Genomic DNA, 18,241 nt, shown 5'->3' with positions numbered 1-18,241 from the left:
TTATGAAGCAGTTAAAAAGGTTTTAGTAAAAAAAAAAAAAAAAGTCCACTATTTGGCTTCATTAACTATTTACAATTATCAGTAACATTCATCTACATCTAAATAACTGATGAAATGCAGAGATGCTTTCAGCATTTACTGAAAATATAACATGAAAAAAATGAAAAGAATTACATTTTAGAAGATACGTTGCCTTGACTTCAACAATTAAACTAAATAGAAAATATGAAACAGAGCAGAAAATCTACAAAAACTTAGCTGCCATTAGCTGATATGTTACAGGATGGACGAAGCATAGCTGTTATTACTGGATATATCATCTACTATGTACAGAGTTCATTTTTCAAACACATCAGAAAGACAAGAACAATACAAAAGAAAAAATCAAGTGGGTGAGTGGTAGAGATAAACAAAGTGAAAACATGAAGATACATTCAGAGACGTTAGACAACAGTGGTGGTCTCATTCATTCTCAAACACTTAGAGAAATCTAGCATTTCAAAGATACAGATGATTCCATTCAAAACAGCTTAAAGCAGAGCATAATGAAAAAATAATGCTATGAGGAAAACCATCACAGAGGTGTATTTGTAGCTTTTGGAGTCCTGTGAGAAAGTGGAAAACACACACACACACACCCCACTTCCAAAAAACAAAGAAAAAAAAAGGTGCATCGTGAGTGTTAAACACTTTGAGGTCATATCATTTTTAAAATACGTCTTTACTTTAAAGTTCAATGTGGCTTTTAAAAAAGTGGAGTGTTAATCTTTTGTGTATCTAGAGATGTGTATGTAAGTATTTCTACACGTGAATTACAAGTGCCAAACTGTGTGTGTGTGTTTGTGTATCAATCTACTGCACGTGACAGTTGTCTGCTTGTTGAGTCTGTTCTCTTAAAAGTTGTTTCTCTTTCTGCTCTGGTGTTTTCCCTACGCTCCGTGAACGACCCACAGATTTCTCCTCGCCGCTCGGAGAAAGACACTTCCTGTTGGAGCCTTCTGCAGAGGGACTCTGGAAGGCTATGGGCGCCAAAAACTGTGGAGGAAGAATGAAAAAGGAGATGACAAAATGAGTGAAAGAGAAACACAACAAAGTCAGAAGTGGGACATTTGTGAATGAACTGAAGTTCATTTGGCAGCAAGGCTTCAGTGTCTGTGGACACATGCAGCAGGGGTTCAGTCTAACAGGTGACTGTGAGGCATTCTTTCCTCTTGACCTCTTTGACCTGAAACCTCTACATCCTTTACATCCCCCACTGCTTCACTTCAGCTGACCTGACGCAATAAGAAGCTGACCTGGACTGACTTAAAGGTTTGAGGGGTCCGGATGTCCTGTGGACATATTAGGGGCCTGATCTGAACTACCCTGTACACACTGACCTAAAAAGTTGGAGTTCAGTTTCCACCACCTCTAAACACTTCCTTCAGATGTGACCTCAAGGATACCATGTTCATTTTTCACAGCACGATTTTACTGCTGCCCATATGGTGAAATTACTTGGATATTTCAGCATGAATGGGAAATGAAACAGTGAGCAAACTCAAAAAATTAGTTCTCCATCTGCATTGGTTTTAAATGTACATCAATAGAGTTTGCTGTAAAATGGTACAGCTGTTAATCAGTCTTATCTGCATCTTAGAGACAGCAATGTCTGTTGCAGGCACAGACCTGATAAAGGAAAACAAGTGCAAATGTACAATAGTCATGAAGACGCACAGTCTGAGACACACCAGTTACTGAAACGCTGGCAGCTCTGACCCTGTGGTTCACAATACTGCTTTATACTGTATAATGAATGTACTGTATATTAAGACATGATTCATTATTTTGAAGAGCTTGCTGTTTATGCTGGCATCAGTGTGTACCTAATAAAGTGACCAATGGGTGTATGTTCATTTGTGCAGCTGGCTGTTGAGGATAAGCAGCAAAAGTGAAGCTCTGTGTGTGTGTATGTGTGTGACAGAGAGAAGGATGGCTGTTGCTCACCTTGCTGTCAGGTGCAGATGTGGGATCAGTCTGCCTGGCAGCCAGCCGAGGACTGCAGCGCCTCACTGTGGTTCTCCTCATGATGAATGGACTCGCCTCCCCCAGAGGAATATCAGCAAAGCCTGAGGGAGAACAGTGACTTAATTTTATTCACTACGGAGAATGAAAAGTCATGATGAGTGAAAATGAAAATGCTCATTTGTAACTCCTCATAAGAATTAAACTTTGTCCATCGGAGATATGAGCTAATGATGCTCTATTCCTCTGACATGAGGTCTGACTGCTCAGTGCACAGAAAGCAAACTACAGATCTTTTTTGTGATTGTCACACAACACAAACCTCTCTGCACCAGCTCAGGAAGGCCCTCTGGCCTGAACTCCTCATCTTCCTGTTCAGTTGTTGGTTTGGGTGTCGCTGCATTGGCTTTGATCTTCTTTGTCAGGTTGTGCAGGGCCTCCTGGGCGCTGTCTTTATCACTGATGTCACGGTGACCCCGTTTCCCTGAAGATGACCCCTGAGGTGACCTCTGAGGCGTTGAAGGCGCCACATTCTCGGTGTTGTCGACTGTCTTCTCTTCCTGCTGTTTGGAGGAAGACTTCCTTCCTGAGCGGCGGCAAAGAGCACCTACAGCGCTGCTGGAGTTAGCCTCATTAACACGTTGGCTAGCGGTAATCTGCTCCAGCCGTGCTGTCAGGGCATTGTTGGTCTCTTCCAGTTTGTGGACTTGAACCATCAGGCTGCAGTATTTATCCATGCTCTCATCAGCCTCTGTGCTCTTCTCTTCCAGAAGTTTGTTCACTTCATTCAGCTCACTCTTCATCTCCTCCAGCTCTTTATTCCTCTCTTCTAACTCTTTCCTCTTTGCATCAAGGGCAGCCTTAATTTCTTCCACCTCCTTGGTTTTCTCCTCCATCCTCAGCTGGTTTACTTCTGTCTGCTCCTCCCCACTGCTCTTTCCATCTCCTGGAACAAAAATATGGCTAAAATTAACACAAGTAATGCACCCTCTAGAAAGTTTTCATCCTTACTGGTAATCTAAGAATTAAACATGTAAATCATGTATGCACCTGAGCTGTTTAACATCTTTTCTTTCTCCTGCTCCAGCTGTTTGCAGGTTTTCATCCAAAGATTCATCTTGCTCAGAGCAGAGTCTCTCTCTTTGGACAAACGAGTGGCACGAGATGCTAGCTCTGACACCTGGAGTGGATGGACAGAGTGAAGTGGTGAGACTGCTGTAACATCAGTGTATGTATGGAAGTGACAAAGAAATTGAAGGATTTCAGCTTTTTTTTAAAAATGAGATTAAAGGTCACAGAAACAAGTAAAAGTAAACAGATGATTATTCTTTGTGTAAAATCTGGATGTGTGTACCTGCTCGTTGAACTGTGCAACAGACGATTTTTGTGCTTCCAGTTCTTTCTCCATAGAGGCAACTGTAGACTGAAGGCTCTCTCGTTCTTCTGTGAGTTTCTCTTTCTCTTCTTCTGCTCTTTGCTTCTCTTTCTCCAGCGCAGACAGAGCTGAGCACATCTTCTCTTTCTCTACTTTGATCAAAGAAAGGGAAGACTGCAATTCCTCTTTTTCAGCCTCTAACCTGTGTTTCTCCTCTTCTATTCTCTCCTTCTCTTGCTTGAGTGAAGAAAGAGTTTGTTCCAGGTCATGTTTCTCTGTTTCTATCATAGAAAGCTTCTCTTTCTCATCAGCGAACACCTCCCTCTCTCGCCCTAGTCTTTCTTTCTCTTCTTCTACAGATGCAAGAGTAAGGCGCAGGTCATCTCTTTCTTCTTCCACTGACATTAAGGTAGATTGCAGTTTCTCTTTTTCCTCTACCAGCCGTCCATTTTCTCTTTCTATCTGTTCTTTCTCTGCCATAAGAGAGGAGATGGATTTTACCGAGGCTTGTCTCTGTACTGCTTCCTCCTCCCTATCCTTTTCCAAAACCTCTCTCTCTTCCTCTTTGGCTTTTATGAGCATTTTAAGCTCCTTAATTTCCTCTTCCAAACCTTCAATATGGGTCTTCAGGTTGTTTCTCTCCTTCTCCAACTCATCTCCCTTAGAGCGGAGCCTCTCTCCCTCTGTCTGCCACTCCTCCAGAGAAGTTTGCAGATGCTGTTTCTCTTTCTCCATCTTTACCAACAGAGACTGCACCCTGTCTTTCTCCCCTTCTGTTTCTGCACCCTTTCGTTCAAGTGAGATCTCCCTCTGCCGAGAGGCTTCCAGCTGCGCATGGAGTTCCTCTACTTGTCTAATTTGTCTCTGCGCTTCCTCTCTCATCCCTTTCTCAAGCTCTTCCACCCTGTATTTCTGCCTCTCCTCTTCCTGTCTTCTATCTACCTCTGCCTTCTCCAGTCCTCTCTCCAGTTGCTCCTTAGCGGCCTTCAGCTCTTCTATCTCTCTGTTTTTTGCTTCCAACTCTCTCTCCATGCGCTCTTTCTCAGATCTCAGGTTTTCCAGCGTGGCAGAGAGCTCTGATAGTTTCTCGCTGAGCCTCTGCTTCTCGTCTTCCACCTAAGAGTGGCGAGGGTTCAAGACAAACAGCAGCAGAGTTTGTGAAAGGAGACAAGAGTGGAGGAGAAAATCAAGATGGAGAGGAAAGTGGGAGCATGAGATGAAGAGAGAAGAGAAGGAGGAGAAACCTGATTAATATATTATCTAGGTTGACATGTGTCACAAAGCACAAAGAACATAAAATAAAAACATGACATGGGACAGGGTGTCAAATAGGCAAACATATATGTACCTTTCTCCTTTCCTCCTCCAGCTCAGCTTTGGCTGTCTCAGCCTGTGTAAAAGGACATAACATTTACATTTAATGCAGTGTGGGCAAATTTTCAACCCTGTATTTGATCAAACCCCTCCATTTTTTTCTTGGCAAAAATAAACTACAATAGTGAAAGAATGTAAGAAACAGACAGAGTACCTCCAGAACAGCCTCCTCTAGACTTTGCTCTACATCTTCCTTCTCTCGCTCCAGAGCATCAATGCGATCTTGCAGTGAGTCTGACTTTCTCTGGGCAGCTGCAGAGATACAAAGACACATTTAAGTCAGTAAGTCATAAAACTAAAGAGGCCAGGTCATTTTCCAAAGATATGAGGAGTCACCTTTGAGCAGCTCTCCCATCTTCCTTTTCTTTCTCTCATCTGACTCAATGCGGACCTGAAGCTTTTCAATACCGGTCCTCATCTCTTGGACCTCATCCTGTGTGGAGTTCAGACGAGATGCAATCTCTCCTTTCTCCAACAGAGAGGACTCGAGAGACTGTGATAAGCGACACACTTCTCCCTCTAAAGCCTTAGGGAAGAAAATAGAAGGAAAAAGGAAGAGAAAATTTTAAAAACATTTTTTGCTCCTTGAAGGATCTTTGATTTCACACTGTCTCTATATCCCCTTTATCAGTGTAGTCTAGTGGTGTTATTTTGAGCAGACACAACATAAAACACCACATCCATTTAATTATGGAGATGGCTCACAACATGCAGTAACATGCTTTGTATCAAACTTCCCCCTTACCTGTATCTTGCTGACCATGGACTCAGTGTTTTGATTGGCAGAAGTGTGGTCTTCTTTGATCTGGTTAAGATGACCAATAAGCTCCTCTCTTTCCCCACTCTGCTGAGAGATTGCCTGCTCCTGTGCCTTAATCTGCTCCACCAGCTTTAGTGAAAGAAAAGGAATGAATTTCAGTTAAAAGGGAAAGAAACAAACTTAAACTTCAATAATTAGTAAACCGAGGACATTTAGCACACTTGGATTTCATCTAACTACAGCTAAATGCTAAAACCATACATGAGGATGCATAGATGTACAGTTTGTACCTGTTGCCTCTCTGTCTGCAGTTTCTCCATGTTGCCTTGCAGGGCTTCATACTCCTTCCTCCCTGCCCTGATGTCGTCCTCCAGGATGGAAATGAGGTTTCTGGTGTCACAGTTCGTCTTCTCCAGACTGTGAACTTTCTCTCTCCATTGCCCCAAAGACTGGCTCAGCTCATCTCGCTCTTCAGAGCAGGACACAAGCTCAGATCTCAGCTGGCTTGTCTGCGTACATAATAAGATTTAGAATTGTTATATCACCATGATTGATCAGTAACCGTAAAATAACAGATCTTGTTCAACAATGTCTTGCTGTGTTGTCAGCTTTTGCTCAAGGAACATTTTTAAAACTTGAATCTAAGTTTTACTTTACTAATTTCTGCATTCATTTAAACCTTACATATGCATTATTTTGATATTCTGCTCACCTCTGTCCTGAGAGTTTCTATTTGCTGCTCCATGCCTGAACAAGTCCTCTTCTGTGTCTCCGTCTCATCTTTCAATCTGGTCCTCTCCTCCTGCAGGGTCTCCAGCTCAGACTCCATGCCCAGGATGTGCTGCTCCAGGTTAGCCTTCTCAGATCGAACCCTCTTCAACTCACTCTCCTGCTGAAGGAACTTCTCATCCCATCCACCTACAGAACCAGGAAAAAAAAAACATCTATTTAATAACAACATGGTGCCACCTGTAAAGCTGGGTATCCCTTTATAAATCATGCTGTGCTATTATTTAGCACCTTGTTTCAGAACATTAAAATAATACTTACCTTTGGCCATCTCCAGTCCTTCCAGCATCTCTATAACATCAGCCAACTGGCATTTAGCTGTTTGTAGCTGTAGAGTTAATGTCTCCCTCTCCTCTGACAGCTGCACCAACTAAACATGAGCACACAGCATTAGTATCACTCATACTTAAATAATAAATGCTACACTTACACTGTCATGTATGTGATATTTGGCACTGTGCAATTTTTCCCCCTACCTGGTCAGCAAGGTCTTTCCTCTCCTGCAGAGCAACGTTCATTTTCTGTGCTGCACCATGCGCCGCCTCCTCTGCTGTATGAACTTTCTTTTCCAAGTTTTGAACCTGGACTTCCAGTTCAGAGGTCAGCTCCTTTCTCAGAGCCAGTTCGGAGCTCAGTAGGTCAAACTCTGAGCGCAGTGTCTGGAGTTCATTTTCTTGTTTTGTGATCATTTCATTGGAATGGGTGAGGTCGTCTTGTCCCTGAGATGAGTCTGTTGCTGATAAACACATTGAATATATCCAAGTCAAACATCATACATGTTAGCTAGAAAAATATCTAATATCAGAAAACATTTAAATCCGCAAAGTGTCAAATTCTAAATAAAGATGTGATGCTTGCATCAGCCAACACAATATGGTTATACTTTAAAAAATAGACAAAAATGACAATGACAAAATTGAACATCACTGTATTTTTAGCTCAAATAAATCTAAAGTATGATCTCAATGTGAAACAGTAAATGAGCCCAAGAAAACATATAGTTATTGCAATTGCAGTTATAAGTACCATTTAATTCCTCAACACAGGATTTTAACTCTATGGTCTCACTCGACGAGGACAGGGGTTGAGATATTTCATAGACTTCAGGTTCATTTTCAAGAACATCTCTGGTACTACTGCTGTCTCCAGGAACCTGCAAGAAAGAAGACAAAATATAAGGTCATAAAGAGTGACACTTAAGGTCAATTATAATTAAAAATTCAACTTTTTGACAGGGAAACACTCACACAGATGTGAAGACAAATACAGTGTTGTAATAACTGTTTTCTACCTGATCTAAGGGTTCTGTGTGGTGTAGTTTCTCCTCATCTTTACTCCTCATTTCCTCTACATCAGCCATGCGTGCCTGCCTCTCCTCCTCCATCTGTTCCTGGATCATCTCTTGCTCAATGATGTCCTCCTTGAAGACCAGCTCTGTCTCACTACCAGGGTTGAGGGAGATTTGATTTATTTATCACAAAATAACACAAATATGACGTGTAATAAAAGCATATAGTATAAAACCCATTGTACCAGAAAGCCTCATCAGACTGGTAGGAAGGTGTACCCAGTTCAGACAACATAGGGCTCAGCTGTCCCTTTTCTGCAAAGGACTCAGTATTTGCACTTGAATCAATTGTTGGCTCCACATCAATCTGTTCAGCTCCTTCTGCTGGGGAAACTGTTAAGAGATAAGTCAAAATAAACATACAAATCCAAATTAAAGTAGCAACATTATGTCATGAGAAACTTTAGTTTTGGTCTACACTCACTGCCAGTTTCTGTCTCCATGTGGCTCTGCGACCCAGAGAGCTGCTGTATGAGGCTGTGCTGCTGGCCCACCTGCTCCAGCAGTGACTCGTATTGCTGCTTGAACACAGTCAGCTCCTTCTGTAAGCTTGCCAGGTTCTGATGCAGTTGGGCTTGCTCTGCCTCAAACTGGTGGCCCCTGTAGTAATACACATAATTCCAGTTAAATATATATATATAATACAAAATAATGAAGGCAAAACCATTCAACAGACACTAATAGATTTGTAGAAGCAGATAAAGATGTACTGTACCTCTCTGTGTTCTCCTCCTCAGTCCTCTTGTCCATCATCTCCAGCTGCTCCTTCAGCCTCTGTTGCTCCTGCTCTGAGGCTTGGAGCAAGCACTGAATGCACTCGTTCTCCTCTTTAAGTGAAGTCACCTCATATTCATGCCTGTCGATGTTTTCTTGTAACTGCAGCTTCTCTTCAGTTACTAGATTCACACTAGACTGTAGTTGGGTGTTCTCCTCAGTCAGCTGATTGTAGTTCATTTCCAGCTGAAGCTTTTCCTCAACTGCTTGATTCAACTTAGTGACAAAATCATTTTTCTCAGATGTTAGTTCACTAAGTTTGGCCTCAAGTTGGATTTTCTCCTCATTTATCAGGTTGAGGGTAACATCTAGCTGCACTCTCTGCTCAGCGGTTTGGCTAACGACTGATTCAGCTTCAAGTTTCTCAGCAGTCATTTGTTCAATCTTTGCTTCTGTTTGCTGCTTTTCTTCAGTTACCTGCCTGATGTTGCTCTGTAGCTGTTTGTTCTCCTCAGTTAACTTGTCTAAACTGGCTTCCAGCCGTTTCCTCTCTGCATTCACTTGAATTATTTCATTTTCTACTTGCTCTTTGTCGTCCGTTAACTGTTTCAAAGTGGTCTCAAGGCTGTTTTTCTCCTGGAGAAACTGGTTGAGATTACGGTCTTTCTCTTCAGTGACCTGCCTGAGAGTTGCCTCTAACTTCATGCTTTCCTCTATGATCTGACTAAGTTTAGACTCTAATGCAACAACACTCTCCTCCAGCTGGATTCGTTTGGCAGCATCCTCTTCCAGACGAGTTATTTCACAGCTCCTCTCGAATAACTCCTCTTTAGCTGTGACATACTGCGTCTCCAGCACAGAGTTCTGGGATTGAACCTCCTCCAAGCGTGACTCCAAGACAGAGACCTGAAAAGGTTACAGAATTTAGACTTAATCTCATTGGGGATATTTTCTTCCCTCAAGAGCAACAGTAGCATATGTCATGCTCACCTAGTGTAATAAATGTGGCACAAAATGATTTTTGACAGACTCATTTAAGATAGCGGCTCTACCTGGGTTTTGCTGTCCTCCAGCCTGGCCTCCATCTCAGCCATCTGGGTCTGGTTATGAGCAAGCTGGGCCTCCAGTAACTCTATAGTTCCCCTCAGCTCCTCCACCTGACCATCAAAAGAGTTCATGGCTGATTCATTGTCCTCCAGGTCCATTTGCAGCATCTCCAGCTGCACCTTCATGTGAATAATTAAACAAAGAATGATTCAACATACTAGGTCATACTTTATTTGATAAAATATCCTAAAGAAGCAAACATGATATTTTATGGTTTAGATTCTATGTTAGCAGATTGAAGGCAGGTGAGACACAAGACATAGCTAAGAATCAATTACTGTCTAACCTTGATTTTATTCATGGCGACCACCTTCTCCTTCAGGAGGTCAGAGGTTTTGGCCTGCTCTGCCTCTGCTTTATTCAGCTTCTCCTTTAAGCACTTTATTGTGTTGTCTCTCTCTTCGAGGCCGCGCGAAGCAGCAGACAGAGTCGTCTTCATGGTCTTGATCTCCTCTCGACGAGACCTCAATTCTGCTTTGGCAGCAGTTACTGACTGCTTAGCAGCTTCAAGCTGCTCTTTAAGGTTGTTCTCTTTGTTGAGGAAATTTTCAACCTCTAAAGCGTGACTCTCTGACTCTTTATTCATCTTCTCTGTGAGCTCTTTCACCTCTTTCTCCAAAGCTGAGACCTGGTTAATTTTCTCAGTCAGGGTGTTCTCCAGGTTGGACTTGGTTTCAATAGTGGACGAATGACTCTTCTCAAGAGCTTCTAGAGACTTTTTCAGGTCAGCATGGGATTGGTTGACCACATCCAATTCATTCTTCAAGACTGGAAGCTTCTCTGCTGCATCTTTGTTCACTGATACTATTTCTTCTAAGGAAGATATCTGCTCCAGAAGACTGTTGATCCTCTCAGTCTGAACATGCTGAAGGATCTTAATGAGAAACAGAGAAAAAAATGAATTAAACTTCATATTTGTATTTGAACAGCAACAGTTATTTATGTAAGAAACAATTCTGTTAAACAGATTTACACAGTGAATAAGTACACAGATAAAGACTGTATTCATACACGTGAGGATAACTGCAGTAAATAGAAGGATAAAATAAAACAGTGCAACATAATATGACAAATAAGATCTCTCGCTATTTTACCTCTGCTTCTTTCTTTGTCTCTTGCACAACATTTTCCAGTTCAGCCTTTTGTTTCTCCACAGAGAAAATCTGAGCTTCAGCCTCTCTGAGCTGCTTCTCCTTCTCTTCTGTCTGGCCCTGCTGAGCCCTCAGCTCCTCTTCTAACAGTTTAAGCTCCTCTGATTTTTTCTCATACATCTTTTTGTGTTCCTCTTCATTGTCTGACAGTATCTTAATTTGTTTCTGCTGCTCAGCTCCCAGTTGCTCCTGAACCTTCAGGAACTGCTCAGTGGAAGTGACCTGAAACATGAAATGAAGACACAAATTAGACTTCTACTGGTTAAGACAAGAGGATGAAATAACAGCCAGCACAATGAAAAAACACATGGCCATCAGAATAGATTCTGATACTCAGTATATGCAGTCATAATACTCCTCTTCAAGTGCCAGCCAGTTACTTTGATCATGTTTTCAGTGGTCATAAGATTATTTCAGATAATGCCCACAAAGTTGAATCAACTCCAAAGGAAATGACAGAATGTGTAAACAAAAGTCAAACTGTTGAATAAATGAAGAGAATAAACAAAATCAACAGTTTGTCAAATAAGATTCAATTGCAGTCCAGTAAACCAGACCTGGTTTTTGGTGAGCAGCAGCTCTTGCTGAGCCTCCTCAAACTGCAGCATAATCTGCTCTGTCTCCTCAACCTTTGCTGAAATACTCTCCTCACACTGCTTCAGCAGGGCTGCCTTCTCCTCTGCCAGCCTGGTAGTAATTAGACAGCAAAGACAGAAAACATGCATGTTAACAGCAAGCTGTATTTGTTATAGCCCCCGGAAAACAATGGGAGCACAGTGTTCATATACTGCACCACGACATCCTGGAGTGTTTCACTGCGGCTGTAACCACTGAGTGCTGTATTGGAGAAACAGTTAAAAGAAAATTACGAATTAAACAAGCAATAAAACTCCCACCTGGCATTTTGCTCCTCCTGCTGTGCAGTGGACTGTGTGAGGCTCTCTCTCAGCTGACTGATCTCAGCCTGGCCCAGCTCCAGCAGCTGGTCTTTGGAGCGGACCAGGTCGCGGGCTGCCTGGTGCTCGTCCTGCAGCTCTGTGTTTGTCCTCTCAGCTTGCTCTGCTCGACTTATTTCCTTTTGCAACCTCAACTCCAGATCTTTGACCTGTTTAAGGAAATGTATTTTATTTTTCAACAAATGCTGGTTAAGAATGAATTTATTACGTGGCTATCACATTGCTTTAGGTCCTGTCAAATGTATCCGGTGTGGATATCCAATAGACCAAACTCTGAGTAAAAATACAGGGAAATTCAGTGAAGCAGAGATTATTTATCAGCGAATTCCTTTAAAAAACAGGGAGGAGGGATGCCATGTTTTTCAACTGCTACATTAAATATTTCGATAAAATCAACCAACGTATAGTAAAATCAGTAGAATAAATCACCTGAGCTTCGAGCTGTGCTACTTGCACAACAACGTTCTCAAGGTCTTTGGTGTGCTTCTGTCCAGCCTCAGAGAGTTGAGACTGGAGCTCCTTGACCTGGTGCTCCTTCTCCTCCAACTCTGTGCTCTTGTTGAGGAGTTCTCCCTTCAGGGAATCGATGTGAGCCGACAGACTGGCCTTATCTCCCTCTACACTTGTGAGCTGCTTCTACAGTAATGACAAGAAGTGGTTTCAGGGCGAGCAGTAATCTGCTTAAAGACTACTGCTGATGCTGCTTGAATTTTGGAGACGATTTATTTCTTATTCCAATCTTTGATGACATGATATCAACATATTTTCATTTGTGTGTCTATGTGCTTTTTATGAAAGCACAAGTGTTCAGTATACAGGCTTTTTATGCAACATATCTTTCCTTAACCACTGTTTTTATGTTACATATATAAACATGGAAACCACTGCATCTTACCTTAAGTTCATCATTAGCCTCATTCAGTGAGCGGAGACTGTTCTCCAAGTTGCTAATTCTGTCTTTGAGCTCCTTTTGCACAGCTTCAGTTTCATTTATCAGGGTCTCCTTCTCTTTCTTCCACTCCAGTAGAGCTTGATGTTCTTGCTTCAGTTCCTTACACTCATTCTGACTCACAGTGAGATTGGCTTTCAGCTCTTGGCTTTCCTTCTCTTGTACTGTCAGCCTGTTGGTCAGCCTCTCTGTCTCCTGTTTCTGTTTCTGCAGGTCATTGTGAGATCTACAGTGTGTTTAAAAATGTATTTAGAATTATTAAAAGCAAGTTAAATATCATAGATGAATAATTCTCTTTACTCTTAACAAAGGGCAACTAACTTTCTTCTTTTGTACAGTGAAACTATGTTTACCTGTCATTTTTGGTTTCTGCATCAGAAAGTGTCTTCCTCAAGTTTTCCAACTCTCGGGCTGAAGCCTGAGTCTGCTGTTCTAGTTTTGACTGAAGTCTCTTCAGCTCTTCAACCTGTCCCTCTGACTTAGCTGGAGACACAAAAAGGCCAACAAGTTAAAAACGGAGATCATTTCAGATAATTCTCGAAAATAACCCCTAGCCTCTGCCACTGCCATCCTTAATACAAATTTACCTTTGAGGTCATCTAGTTGTCCCTGGGTGCGTTTTAGGTTCTGGTCTGTACTCTTCTTCTCCTCCTCCAGCTGGGACAGACGCCTGCTGCTTTGGTCTAACTGGACAGTCAGAGTGTTCTTCTCTTTCTGCAGCTCCTGTGGGGAGAAAGAAAAACAAAAGATGATGAGAGAGATAGGGACCTGTTCATAGCATTGAGATAAATACACACTAAAACCTTTACATTTCTGTAATCAGGTTAAAATGTAATAATATTAGGCAGACTTGCTACTGAGATACCAATTTGTCACTAAAGTAAGCAGATATTCTACAAGTAACCCACCTCCATTTTCTTGCGGAGATCTTGCTCTTTGGTCTGGCTGGCCTGGAGGCTTTGCTCTGACCTCAGTAGTTTCTGTTTCTGCTCCTCCACCTCCTTCTCCATCTGACTCTTCTGGAAGCACATCTTTAAAGAAGCAAGGGGAGACACAAGTCAAACAGATGAATAAGAAGTACAAACAAGAGCAAAACAAAGTCTGAGACGTGAGACACAAATGTCGCCTACAAATGCCTTAATCTTTTATCATATGTGTTTGTTCTGAAAGATGTATTTAAATGTTGTCATCTACAGCATACTGAGCATGCAAACTGAACTAGTCAGACAGGCTCTTGACAATAAAATGTATTTTAGAAGTGAAAAAGCAGAATATATGCTAAAGGCATCAAGTATTACACTATTCCACTTAAACTTGTTTACAACCTAGACTCTGGTGTGATTTAGGTGTCTATTACATTGCTGTTCTCACAACACAATGACAAAGTAATGCATAGAAGTGTATCCTCCGCCCTCATAAACTGAGGGTTATCCAAACTGATAGCTGTGTGCAGTGAAAAAGAATCTGAGTAGATGAAGAAAGAGCAGAAAAGTGCAAAGTAGAACAGAGAGGCTACAAAGTTACCTTCTCCATGTCAGCCTGCAGTATGTTGTAGTCTTTTTTGGACTGTTGCACCTCTTGTGTTAGTTTGGTTCTGGTCTGGTTCAGCTGTTGATCTAGAGCCTTGTGGGAACTCTGCAGCTGGGCTAACTCCTGTACATAATATAACAAGTACAAAACCTTTTGAGTATAAACCAAAGTGAATTTATCTCTAATATCTGATAAAAACCTAAAAACATTAAGGGCCTAACGATGGTACGTCTCCATATTGTTGCACCTTCTGATTATCTCTCTCTTGGTCCTTGAGTTTCTGTTCCAATGCTCGTTTGCAGCTTTCAGCATTGTGCCTCTGACAGCTCATCTCCTCTGTGACTTGCTTCAGCTTCTGCTCAACTGCGGAACACTAAGAACAAGCAGCAGCAACATTTTACTCATCTTTGCCAATTGTTTATATGTTTTCATACTGAAAGGTATGTAAGCAAGTGGAAATAAAATAAAATCAATCTATCCCACAAAAGTCTCCATGTGCCACTCATGGAAGCCTACCTTGGCCTCCACCTGCTGGTGTCTGTCTGTGGCCTGACTCAGCTCATGACTTGTCTTGGCTAGGTCTCTGTCCCGTTCAGCCAGGTCTTTGCGGGCCTGGTTCAGTTGGGTTTGTAGATCCTGCAGCTTGGAGGCCTGGTTACGGATTTCCTTCTCCTGATTGGACAGATTCCTCTCCAGCTCTGACACACGGCCACGCAGCTCTGATGAGGACACAGTAAAAATTAAATTAAATGTTGCTGGGCATCATCAGGATTGTCAAACTTAAAGGCAGCAAAATGATTTTTCAGAGGCAGTGGATGTGCAAAATAAAAAGCTGCCTAATTTTTCACAGAAAAAATGCTAAATTCTAGGTGAGACATTAACTCATTTTATTCTTCTTCTACGTAACAGAAATAAATAATTAACAGTCCACCTTGATTGAGCGTCTTCAGCTGCTCCATCTGTTGGGAGGAGCCGCTGGGACTCTGCACTGCTCTGGAACAGCTCATTCTCTGGCTGGGTTTGATGGGTGTTTCCTCGTGGGCGTCCCACAGGGATGTCCCCCGCCTCTTCAGAGGCGTTTCCATGGCATCCAGAGACTGACGGCTGTGAGCTTGATCTTGCTGTTGCCATGGGAATATGGAAGATCCAGCTTGGCGGGCAGCAATGTCCTTGTGGCTTATACTGACTGATGACTGATTCAACATCTAGAGGAGGACAGGCAAATTAACATCACTGACTACAAAGAAGCAAAACCTAGAATAAATATAAGTAATATACTTACTTTGACCTGTAAGACTTTGAGTTCAGTCTCCAGCCTTTTTCTTTCTTCTACCTCCTGGCTGTATTTCTCCTGAAGCTCCTCTAGTTTGTTATCTAAGAAATACACACAGTTAAATGACAAATCGCACTAACATTTGCATTAATATCTTCAACTAAATTTTAGACATACTTGGAAACCAAACAACTGAGTTGGAGGTAAAGAAAGCATGAACTTTGAGACAATTGATAAAAACACATTGAAATACCCTGCTGTCTGTAGGCTGGGACAGGAGCTGGGGTAGAAAAACATTTCTGTGGAGTAGTGTAAGGCTGGAGCTCAGCGGAGGAGGATGACAAGGAGGAAGACCCAGCAGGCTGAGAACGGTCCAATTCATTTTTGTACCTGGGCAGATCAAAAAAAAGACTGCATCACAAGCTATTCAAGAATGAGGATCAAGTTGGTCAAGTTGAACACAGTGTATATAAAGTCATTTTAAGTATGACTAATCAAGCACTGACAAAACACCACATCTCAGGAGAGACATTTACATTTACATATCAGTAGACACATAAGTGAACTCACTTCTTGAGCTCCTGCTCCAGTCGTTCTATGGTCTTCCTGCAGGAGTTAAGCTGACCCTCCAGGTAGCTCACCTGGATTCAGGAATAGGATTCAGTTAGGATGATGGGAAGTTATAAATTCATGTTAATTCCAGATATGCAAACCTGTGCCTCATTTTCCCATTTTGTCATAACAGCAATTGATGTGTCTTAGTAACAGTTTGTCTAATCAACAGCTATAGTACATGAAACTGTGCAGTTCTCCAATTACTATGTAACTGTAATAGAGCTGCTGTAATAGAGCATAAATACAAAATAGTGTTTACTTTCTATACATTTGATTTTAAAAATACAATGTGTTCTGGCTCATTCAAGTATATCTGTGAAATATGAACATCACTTGTTAACAAAGTTATCAGTGACCTGATAACTTCGTTCTGTGGTACTTAATGAATTTCACACTCAACACTAACAAACTGAAGCAGATATTTTCTCTCTCTCATATTAGTGACTCACCTGCTGCTCTTTGACTCCGAGGTCATGGACAGCCTTCTGACGGGCTTTCTCCAGAGAGTCACATGACTCCAGTAAACACTGGTTCTCTCTTTTCAAAGCAGAGGTCTCTGTACGTTCACTGTCCACCTAGTTATAGAGAAACATGGATAATTAACCAACATTGATTTGGGAAGAATTTCGACCTCTGTTAGGCCACTACATCAGTAATTTCCCCAGGGGACTCAATACAGTTCATTCATCTAAACTTAACCAGTTTATCTAGTGTCATTTTATCAAGTTTCCTCTTGAACACTGACCTTCTGTTTCTGCTTTTGCAGGGCAGCCTCCAGGGAGTCCAGCTGAAACTGTTTTTGGGTCCTTTCCTTCTTCAGTTTATCCAGCTGGACTTCCATCTCCTGGATCTTCTGCAGGGCTTTCCCTGGAAGCCCATCCTTCCACTCCTCCACCGCCCAGCTCATGGTTTATAACCTGACTGAAGAAACATCAGCTTATTTAAAAGGTCTGCAAACTGAATGAACAGCTGACAAATGACACCATATGACTGCTCTGTTTCAAATGAATAGTCATGTGGTGAAAACATTTTTTCTGACGAGAACACAACAGAGAGAGTTAATAATAATAATTATAATTACTATGAAATGCTATTAAACATATGCTGGCGGTTGTTAATTAGGCGAGTTAATTAAAAAAGGAAAAAAGGCAACAACAATTACAGGAAAGTTTGCACCTGATGTTAATGCATGACATTTTATTTCAGTTAGTAAACAATACAGTTATGACTTAATAAACGGTTTGTACTGTCACGTATCAACGTGGGAGCATTGTTAAGTTAGCAAGTATTAGCAACGTTGTAGTGAATGTGGCTAACGAAACGTTAATTACCGTTAATATTACCACGTTATGTTCAAAGTTATTTTGGTGATCAAACGTATTTGAGATATTAATGACGCTGATTGCAAGTGGACTGTAATCGCTGAATTACCGACATACAGGATTAGCCGCTGCTGGATTTTACGTTAACCGAGCTGTGTTAAAAATTGTTTTAGCAAATATGACAACAAGTAACGATAGCCAGCGTTAATACTGGTTTCAATCAAAATCAGACAATAAATCGTGCTGTGAAATGACACGTGTAAACATTAACTTAAGGAAAAAATGTTTAAAACATATGCACTTACTTTGGGCGCGAGGCTCTATCAGACACACAAACTGTTGTTGGTGCTCGTTGGAAAATTCAAAATCCTCCGGAAGAAGCCGCAAACCACTCAACTGCATGCCCATTGGCTACTTCATGTGACGTCAGACAAATAACGCAAATGATTGGTTACGTCTGTCTCAGCAGTGCCACCACGTGGTGCGCTTTTGTAAACATTGATCAGAACCATCAGAAGATGAGATCAATCTGAGAGGAAAAAACGTGTCAAATTAATGTAGTGGAGCAATAAGAACAATATTGCCCTCGGAGACATAGTGGGGTAGAAGTATTACTGTTAGAGCACCTGTTAATCCCTTAAGAGTAACTTTCTTCCCACCTCCAAGTTCCTTTTCAGTACAGTACGGCAAAGCAAACTACATATAGCAGATTGATTATATGCACGATATGTTGTGCAGATGTCAGTTCAAGCCAAAAATAGGTAATAATGCAGAACTGTGATGTCATTTTCATACTTCAATGCTGCCATCTGCCATGGGAAAACAGTCACTTGTGTAATTAACTCACTAGAGATAGGTATTTACTGTAACAGCTCACTGGAGTTAAACTGTTTTGTAGATGCTTTATGACTGAATCAATTAGCCATTGAGGTGTAGGAGGTGATTATGTCTATTTAATCAATTGGGGCGTGTCC

The 18,241-nt window shown here is 41.6% G+C and overlaps 1 protein-coding gene across 1 annotated transcript; it reads right to left on the bottom strand.

The window, feature by feature from the left end:
• On the bottom strand, window positions 1–17,638 carry cenpf (centromere protein F). Its single transcript, XM_018666895.1, has 38 exons — window positions 17,573–17,638; window positions 16,691–16,866; window positions 16,395–16,520; window positions 15,901–15,971; window positions 15,584–15,720; window positions 15,340–15,431; window positions 14,989–15,262; window positions 14,574–14,776; window positions 14,305–14,430; window positions 14,052–14,180; window positions 13,436–13,558; window positions 13,115–13,250; window positions 12,881–13,010; window positions 12,474–12,753; window positions 12,008–12,214; window positions 11,519–11,727; window positions 11,180–11,309; window positions 10,566–10,844; window positions 9,758–10,345; window positions 9,417–9,590; window positions 8,366–9,270; window positions 8,075–8,250; window positions 7,836–7,983; window positions 7,594–7,744; window positions 7,329–7,455; window positions 6,779–7,038; window positions 6,564–6,672; window positions 6,226–6,431; window positions 5,804–6,022; window positions 5,499–5,642; window positions 5,090–5,279; window positions 4,908–5,005; window positions 4,728–4,769; window positions 3,359–4,495; window positions 3,055–3,184; window positions 2,327–2,950; window positions 1,987–2,108; window positions 1–1,035 (listed from the first exon to the last, which is right to left on the bottom strand). Exons 2-38 carry the CDS (start codon window positions 16,850–16,852, stop codon window positions 853–855), a joined length of 8,547 nt encoding a protein of 2,848 aa, XP_018522411.1. The 5' UTR covers window positions 16,853–16,866; window positions 17,573–17,638; the 3' UTR covers window positions 1–852.
• Between the last annotated feature and the right edge of the window lie 603 nt (window positions 17,639–18,241).

The sequence above is a fragment of the Lates calcarifer genome, linkage group LG2 (assembly GCF_001640805.2).
Source record: "Lates calcarifer isolate ASB-BC8 linkage group LG2, TLL_Latcal_v3, whole genome shotgun sequence".
Taxonomy (NCBI): domain Eukaryota; kingdom Metazoa; phylum Chordata; class Actinopteri; family Centropomidae; genus Lates; species Lates calcarifer.
Note: the sequence above shows the minus strand (reverse complement) of the source record. Positions and strands in the feature narration are given on the sequence as shown.